Source organism: Salpingoeca rosetta (genome assembly GCF_000188695.1).
Source record: "Salpingoeca rosetta unplaced genomic scaffold supercont1.26, whole genome shotgun sequence".
NCBI lineage: Eukaryota > Choanoflagellata > Craspedida > Salpingoecidae > Salpingoeca > Salpingoeca rosetta.
The window spans coordinates 845153-853408 of NW_004754908.1; the positions used below are offsets into that span (position 1 = coordinate 845153).

General features: G+C 56.9%; 2 protein-coding genes across 2 annotated transcripts in view; one reads left to right on the forward strand and one right to left on the reverse strand.

The window, feature by feature from the left end:
• Window positions 1-6649, forward strand: part of PTSG_12906 (uncharacterized protein) — a gene marked incomplete at both ends in the record, with an annotated part of 8578 nt that extends 1929 nt beyond the window's left edge. Inside the window, 21 exons of the mRNA XM_004990040.1 lie at window positions 78-151; window positions 434-530; window positions 676-809; window positions 977-1037; window positions 1273-1392; window positions 1556-1624; window positions 1802-1918; window positions 2090-2187; window positions 2385-2465; window positions 2708-2834; window positions 3118-3285; window positions 3626-3969; window positions 4235-4398; window positions 4601-4723; window positions 4956-5032; window positions 5218-5325; window positions 5591-5656; window positions 5811-5873; window positions 6031-6133; window positions 6253-6370; window positions 6532-6649. Of these exons, the coding sequence (XP_004990097.1) occupies window positions 78-151; window positions 434-530; window positions 676-809; window positions 977-1037; window positions 1273-1392; window positions 1556-1624; window positions 1802-1918; window positions 2090-2187; window positions 2385-2465; window positions 2708-2834; window positions 3118-3285; window positions 3626-3969; window positions 4235-4398; window positions 4601-4723; window positions 4956-5032; window positions 5218-5325; window positions 5591-5656; window positions 5811-5873; window positions 6031-6133; window positions 6253-6370; window positions 6532-6649 (2430 nt within the window). The remainder of the gene's footprint in view (window positions 1-77; window positions 152-433; window positions 531-675; window positions 810-976; window positions 1038-1272; window positions 1393-1555; window positions 1625-1801; window positions 1919-2089; window positions 2188-2384; window positions 2466-2707; window positions 2835-3117; window positions 3286-3625; window positions 3970-4234; window positions 4399-4600; window positions 4724-4955; window positions 5033-5217; window positions 5326-5590; window positions 5657-5810; window positions 5874-6030; window positions 6134-6252; window positions 6371-6531) is intronic.
• Window positions 6650-6760: 111 nt separating this feature from the next.
• PTSG_09674 (synaptosomal-associated protein) overlaps window positions 6761-8256 on the reverse strand; it is a gene marked incomplete at both ends in the record, with an annotated part of 7121 nt that continues 5625 nt past the window's right edge. The window contains 5 exons of the mRNA XM_004990041.1: window positions 6761-6824; window positions 7195-7300; window positions 7444-7568; window positions 7807-7924; window positions 8041-8131. Coding sequence (XP_004990098.1) covers window positions 6761-6824; window positions 7195-7300; window positions 7444-7568; window positions 7807-7924; window positions 8041-8131 — 504 coding nt within the window. The remainder of the gene's footprint in view (window positions 6825-7194; window positions 7301-7443; window positions 7569-7806; window positions 7925-8040; window positions 8132-8256) is intronic.

The window sequence follows — 8256 nt, forward strand, 5'->3', positions numbered from 1 at the left end:
AAGCCTGTAGGCACTGTGAATGCTCTTTCCTCACATCTTGTACATACGTGGCACTGGTGCTGCCTCCCTCGGAGCAGATGCTGTTTGTGCGCTACCTGTTCAAGGTCGGGTTCTTCAGCGAGCTCAAGGGCGCCCATCGCGACGCCATCAGGTGCAGTGACAGCAAGCCGGTCGGAGTTGCTGCAGGGGATGGCCATAACCACACACATAAACTGATGTGTGCACTGCCCTGATGTCTGATGTGCCGGTGGATTGAACACTCGCACCACGCATGCAACTTGCACTCGCACCACGCATGCGACTTGCACTTTACCAACCAATCCATCGACACGTCATGTACATCCACCCAATGTCCTATCCCCCCGTCTTCACCGCCCCCCGTCTTCACCGCCCCCCCCCCTTCCCCCTTCACCTTCACCATTGCCATGACCAGCCGGTACCACCGAGCGCTTGAGTTTCTGGCCAAAGTTGGATTCACATCTGCACGCGCGCGCGAGATCAAGACGGTTGCGGGCGTGCTCGTGGCCCGGGTGAGCAGCATGTGGTGGTCGGACAACTGGCACGACATCTTCTGTGGTGGCATCTGCGCTGTTGTGTCAAAGGTCATGCTGTGATTCGTCTTCATCTCTCACGTATCACATGCGCGTGCGTGTGTGCGTGTGTGTGTCTGTGCAGATGTGTCGGTGTCTGTTCCAGACGTCGGCGCCGTTGGAAGCCATTGCGCAATTCAGTGCACATGTGCGCGCCAACCGGTTGCGTCTCGCGCCAGGGGAGCACCCGGCCGTTCACGCCGCATGGATTGCGCAACAGTCAGTTGTCCAGAAGCTGTTTTCCCGTTGCTTGCTTCGAGTGTTTTGCTTCTATGTACTTGGCTGCGCATGTGTCCGCGTGTGTGCCTGCGCGCGCGCGTTTGTGCAGGTGTCACGATGGTGTTGTGGTTTGAATTCAATTGTTGTCTGGTTTTTGTGGTCCACAGATACGCGACGTTCGCATCGCTCTTCAAGGACGCCGTTGACGGCGGGCTCGGCGCCATCATGGTGAGCACTGGTGCAAAGAAAATGAGCACACGCATGTGCGCTGCTTCCACGCACGTGCGCATGCACATCCATCCACACACACACACACACACACACACACACACACACACACACACACACACACACACACACACACACACACCCGCGCCACGTTTGCATGCACGCACGTGCACGTCTAATCGAACTGCTCCCCCGCCCCCCTCCACCTCGCCTGCCGCTGCTGGGCGAACAACAGCTGCAGCACCCTGGTTTATACTTCAAGTTTGCTGCCGAGTTTGCTGTTCGACGAATGACTGAAGCGAAAAAGACGCAATCGCACACGCCCGCGCCGGGGCCAGTCGCAGCGGAGACACATGTGCGTCTGCTGTTGGCTGTTGTATATGCGGTTACTGCTGGGCAAATGTGATTGTTGTGGCTACTGCTGCTTGCTGCTTGTACTCCAGACTCCAAGTATTTGCTCATTCTGTGTGTGTGTGTGTGTGTTCGTGTTTTTTGTTAATGTGCATGTGTGTGGATAGACGTACATTGGACAGGTCGTGTACACCTGTGAGGCGGCATCAAATGCACAGCAGCTTCAGCTCATCAAGGTGATGTGCAGGCGACTGCTCAAACGCTCCAGCCATGCTACGCTCGTGTTCCATGCGCATTACACCTCAACCAAAACGTCGAACGCGTGCGCATCCCCCACACTCACGCGCTATTCCATTCTTCCACGCACACCACCGCCGCCTCTGTTGCCATTCTCTGCCCCCCCCCCTTACCAGTGGCACGAGCAGCAGTACCCGCACGCGTCGGTTGTGCTGCAGCTCCTCAATGCCGCCCGCACCATATTCGAAACATATTGCGTCACGAAGCAGCCCGCCGTCGTCAACGGCCAGATTGTACGTGCACGTCTTGGTTGGGCATGTGTGCGTGCGTGTGCGTGCGTGTGCGTGTGTGTGTGTGTGTGTGTGTGTGTGTGTGTGTACGGGCGCTTGTTGTTGGTGCCACATGCTTCACATTATCCCTCATGACCACCACCATGACCACCGCCAACGCGGCGCCGAGTGCAGGTCGCGCGGGAGAAGAAGTTGACGCGGATGCTGACCATCCTTGACCTCCAACGCGCCAAGTTTCTCGTTCTGCAGCGCAACTTTGCCGATGCAACAACGTGTGCTCTCTGCTTGTTCTGCTGTTGTGTTGCAGTGGGCGTCTTGTCTTGCTATGTCTGGTCTGGCTGTGTGCAATGTGTCTGGGCAGGCGGTCATGCGTCGACCTGCCGTACGCCCGATCCCACTTAATTCCCCCCCCCCCAAAACACACACACGCACACATATACACATCACGCCCGCCACCACGCGTGCTCAGGCTGGCGCGTGCTGCTGCGCGTGCGTTTCGCGCCGGCCGCTGGTGGTCTCTTCTCCGCGATGCGCTCCTCCTCCACAAGCAGTGCGTGCACCTGCGCCGCGATTGTGTGTGTGTGTGTGTGTGTGTGTGTGTGTGTGTGCGTGTGTGTGTGTGTGTGTGTGTGTGTGTGCACGCGCATGCTTCTTGGCCGTGACAACACCGCGAACAACCACCCAAGCTGCTCTACTGCGCATGTTCGCCCCTGCACCCGTACTTCCCCAGTTCAACCCCTCTCTCTGTTCCGCCCACCACCACCACCATCCCACCACCACAAATCATGGCAGGTGCGCGTGGGCACTGGGCGCAACGGGTGCGTTCTGCACCACGTGCATTGAGCTCTGCGCACCGCAGATTCCGCTCTCCGCCGAGGACAAAACGCTCGCGCAGTCCGGCATTGACGACGTTGTGCAGGTGGCGTGCCGTGTGTCTGTGTGTGTGTCTGTGTCTGTGTCTGTGTCTGTGTGTCTGTGTCTGTGTGTCTGTGTCTGTGTGTCTGTGCTAGTGTGGGTGGGTGGGTGTCTTAATGTGTTTGTATTTGTGTCTGTGTGTCTGTGTCTGTGTGTCTGTGTGTATTTGTGTGTGTGCGTGCGTGGCGTGTGGGGTGGCGTGCGGGGTCTGCGTCGTGCACACGTGAGTCACACCTGTTCCTCGTGCTGCAACACCATTCACGCTCACATGCCACTGCTCAATGCAGGGAACACACATGGACGACTCGCTGTCCGAGGATTTCCCGGTTGCATTCGGCTCTGCCGCAAGCGACGCCACCACAAGCAGTCAAGATGGCGGCGGTGGCGACAGAGACCAGACCGATGGCGGTCCGCAGATTGACATGGCGAGCATCACACCGGCGGTCGAATGCAAGGTGCGTTTGAGGAAGACGCGCACCGTATGTATGCGTGTGTGCGTGTGCGTGTGTGTGTGTGTGTGTGTGTGTGTGTGTGTGTGTGTGTGTGTGTGTGTGCGTGCGTGTGTGTGTGTGTGTGTGTGTGTGTGTGTGTGTGTGTGTGTGTGTGTGTGCGTGCGTGTGTGTGTCTGTGTGTGTGTCTGTGTGTCTGTGTGTGTGTGTCTGTGTGTGTGCGTGTGCGTGTGCGTGTGTTGTGGTCGTGGTGTTGATATCCTTGCTTGGTGATTGCGTGACCGCTCCTCACGCCGTGCCCCCGACCACCCAATTCTCGTCTCTTCCCTGCCCTCTCCCTCTTCAGGTGCTGCTGTATGAGCCCGATCCCGAGACAGACAACCGCGTGCGTGTGTGCATTGCGTTCCGCTCGTCACTGCCGCTGCCGCTGCGCATCACCAATATTGCCCCCGCCCTCCACATCGCGGTGGACGGTGATGGCGCTGACGACGATGGCAGCACGAAGCCGGGCACCAGCGACGCGCCCGACCTCAGCATCTCGTTGTCCTCCACAACGGCACTCATTCCAAACTCCACGAAAGTGGTTGAGCTGTGGTTGGCAACGCCGCCTCGCCTGCCCTCGACCGCAGCCGTTGTGTGCACACACGTCCGCGCCGCCATCGTGGGCACCCACCCCATCGCCCTGTGCTGGTGCGACGCATACGCGCATAGTTGCTGCTCACACGTTCTGACATTTTTGGAGCTTTCATTCGCACGTGCATCCCCCCCCCCCAACCAAACTCGCACATTCACACACCCATGCACATCAACATGCACACACATCAACATGCACACACATCAACATGCACACACATCAACATGCACCTTATCATTTGCACTGACACCCACACGCACGTCAACGCTTGCGCATGGGCATGCGTGTATGTTTCATGGGCCCATGTTCCGCTTCTGTCAGGTCGACTCCTGATGCTTCCATGACGACGACGACGACGACGACGACAATGCCCCCGCCAGCACAACTCACGACAACGCCATGGTCTGCACTTCCTTCCATCCCGAAGACCGCATTTGTGCCGCAGCGCACAGGCGTCCGCATCACGCACGCGCACACGCCACCCGGTAAGCACGGCGCCTGCTTGTTGTCATGGCGTGGCTTGGTCGTGATTGGTGTCTGTTGTTCTTCAAGTGTCCACCCAAACGCCTTTCTCGGCTCACCTGCTGCCACACTGCACCGCCGTGTAATGACCGCCACCTCCATCACCATCACCACCACCACCACCACCCTCATCATCATTATCATCATTATCATCATCATCATCAGCGTTCGTTGGGGAGCGCTATCGCATTGCCGTGACGGTGGCCAACACCAAGTCCTCTCCGACCACAGACGCAACGTTTCGCGTGGAGGCCGGCGGCGCTGACGGATCGCCCACAACCGTCGATTGTACGTGCAGTGCCACGCCATTTTGCCTTGCTTGTGTGTGTGTGTGTGTGTGTGTGTGTGTGTGTGTGTGTGCGTGTGCGTGTGTGTGTGTGGTGTGTGTGTGTGTGTGTGTGTGTGTGTGTGTGTGTGTGTGTGTGTGTGTGTGTGTGTGTGTGTGTGTGTGTGTGTGTGTGTGTGTGTGCGTGTTGACAATGGGCGTGTCAACTCACATGGGGCAACCTTGCTAATGCAGTGTTACAAGTTGCTGTTGACGGCAAGACCCACACAAGCAGCAGCGATCGCTTGAGTGCACCGTTGCCCGATATTCAGGTTTGTCACCACACTGGCAACCTACCTTCTTCTCGTGGCCCTACCATCTCAGTGCTCCTGTAGTCGGTAGCTCACCGCCTCGCCATTCAATGCGCTGTGTGTGTGTGTGTGTGTGTGTGTGTGTGTGTGTGTGTGTGTGTGTGTGTGTGTGTGTGTGTGTGTGTGTGTGTGTGTGTGTGTGTCAGGCAAATGCGTCTCAGACCGTGATGGTCGATGTTCTCGTCAACGCTGTCGGTCATCTCGCCATCACCACCCGACTCGAGTACACCTTCATGGGCGTCGAATGCGTCGCGGTACGCCGTGTCGCGCTTGCGTGTGTGTGTGTGTGTGTTTACGTGCGTGTGTGTGTGCATGTGTGTGTGTGTGTTTACGTGTGTGTGTGTGTGTTTACGTGCATCATGTCTGTGTGCGTGTGTGTGTGTGTGTGTGTTTACGTGCATCAAGTGTGTGTGTGTGCCAGTGCTCGTCCCAATGTCTGCATTGGCTGCGGGCATGTGTTTGCCTTGCGGGTCTGTACGTGCTGACGCCACTCACACTCCGACATCGCCCGGTTGGCAGCAACATTCCCTGAGCCTGCCCATCGTTACGCCGCTTCACACCACATTCCAACTCCTCGACACCCAGGTGAACATGCCGACGTGCACCACACGCATACGTATCGTCGTTTTTTTGTGGCGGTGAGGGATTTTGGTGGGGACTGGGCGCTCAACAGAACATCTTGTTCTTCCTCTGCCTCACGTCACACGCGACTGTTGTACGCCCATGCTTTTGGACTCAGGGCGAGTCGCTCGACCACGAGATGTCGCTTCCTGCCGGACAGGACATGTGCGTTGGCGTTCAGGTGAGCGTTGTCGTGCACAGGAGTGATGATGATGATGGTGGTGGTGGTGGTGGCGGTGGTGATATGGTAGGATGAGCATGCGTGTGTCCAGGCGTGCATGCATGCTTATGCACACACATGTTTGTATTATGAACACCACACACGCGTTTGACCACAGATTGAGACGACACAACCGGAGCGGCTGGTGTTGGTGGACGCGTGGCTGCAGTTGCCGTGGGCAGCAGCGGTGGCCAAACCACTTCGCCTCTCCGCATGCCATGGTCTGCCCGCCGATGCCTTGCGTGCTTCCCCCCCCCTTTCTATGTGTTGCGACCGTTGCACGAGCGTGAGTCAGCTTATTCCCTCCCCTCGCGTATTGTGTGTGTGCATGTGCGTGCAGAGGAAATTGGTGCTGGGGAGCGTGTGAGCGATCTTGTGCGCATCACGCTGCCGCCACTGGTCCCCGGCGCTGACCCGACAACAACCGCCCTCGGCACATTCCACATCAAATGGAGACGGTCAGACAAGACATGTGTGTGTGTGTGTGTGTGTGTGTGTGTGTGTGTGTGTGTGTGTGTGTGTGTGTGTGTGGCTTGTTTGTTCTGCCTGTCTGTGTGTCCTGCTTATTCTACCTGTCTGTCCACTGCTCACGTTGAAAACTATCACCGGTGTCTCACAGGGCAACGAGTACTTGTGATGACGGCGATGGAAGCAGCTGTGTCGAGACAACGAGCACGCTGCCGATGGTTGACATTCACCCGTCCACGCTTGATTGCCGCCTCCACTCCCCAACGTAGGATGATGATGATGATGATGATGATGATGATGATGATGACGACGATAATTACGGGTGTGTGGTGTTGTGAGTGAATGAAACCTCTTCCCTTCCCCTCAAACCCAATTCACTCTCATAATCGACCCTGCACTGCTGATCTGCCGCTGTTTGCTGTGGTGCGCAGGAAAGCGACGCTGCTGCAGCCCACACAGATCGCCCTCCACGTCGTCAACAGATCCCTCACCTTCCAGGTCGGTGTGTGTGTGTGTGTGTGTGTGTGTGTGTGTGTGTGTGTGTGTGTGTGTGTGTGTGTGTGTGTGTGTGTGTGTGTGTGTGTGTGTGTGTGTGTGTGTGTGTGTGTGTGTGTGTGTGTGTGTGTGTGGTGGGTGTGGGTGGGTGTGGGTGGGTGTGGGTGGGTGTGTGTGTGTGACGCAACAAATCAGCGAAACAGACGAGATGGAAATACCAGGATCACGCAAGTCAACGAGATACAACACAGCTAACTCTACACGGACACACACGCACACACGCACACACGCACACACGCACACGTCTGCACATACGCACCGCATGTTGTCGTCCATCTCGTCCTCGCGCGCGTCGTTCTCGAGGATGCGCTCGACATATCGGCCCTCGCTGCCGCCCTCCGCACGGCCACCGCCGCGGGCAGCGCCTGTGCAGATGGTGGCGATTGAAGGAATGGCATGCGTGAAGGTGAACTATGCGCACACACACACACACACAACACAACACAACACACATGCACACACAACACAACACACACACACACACAAACACACAGCCAGCAACTCGCACCTCGCTCGCTCTTTGGTTGCGTTGAGATCACGCTATCGCTGCCGCTGCCGTCCTGTGCTGCGTTGCCATTTGCTCCCTGGCGAAATGCTCTGTTGTACCGTGCGTTCTCATCGAAGCTTTGGCGCCTGTGCAAGGAGGTGAAGAGAGGAAGGGGGTGTTGTAAGTGAGCATGTCATTGCAGTTGACAACGAATGCAGCAACCGCTACGGAATGCGTGTGTGATGTGATGTGCGGTGTGTGATGAAGGCACGGATGGCACAAGATAGATAGGTAGCCACAGCTTGCACACCCGCACGTGCAGGCATGCACGCAGGTACCAGTCAGAACGAGAAGAATGGCTACCCACAGCATTCTCCAACTCACTTGGTGCAAGGGCAGTAGAAGATGCCACAACACTTTTCCATCTTTGTCAGCTCCTTCTCAGCGCGCTTTGTGTTTGCGTTGATACCATCAAGGTTCTCCTCAACGCGGTTGAGTTGATCTGAAACGCATGTGACGCGCAAGTACGAGTGTTATGAGAGAGATGCATTACAGAGTGGGGTGCCAGACCGCAGCTCACGAAAGGCAACCGGATCATGGACACGCAGCAAAACGTACGGCCTTGCTCGTCGAGCATTTGCAGGGTTCTGTTCGCTGTGTCCACGTCCTGGTGAACCAGGTTGCGCATACGACGCGTCGCCTCAACATCCTAGATGGTAACAGAGCCGTAGAGAGGAAGTAAGTGTGCGATTGTGTCTGTATGTGTATGTGTGTGCTGCTGTGTGCGTGTATGTGTGTGCGTGTGTGTGTGTGTGTGTGTGTGCGTGTGTGTGT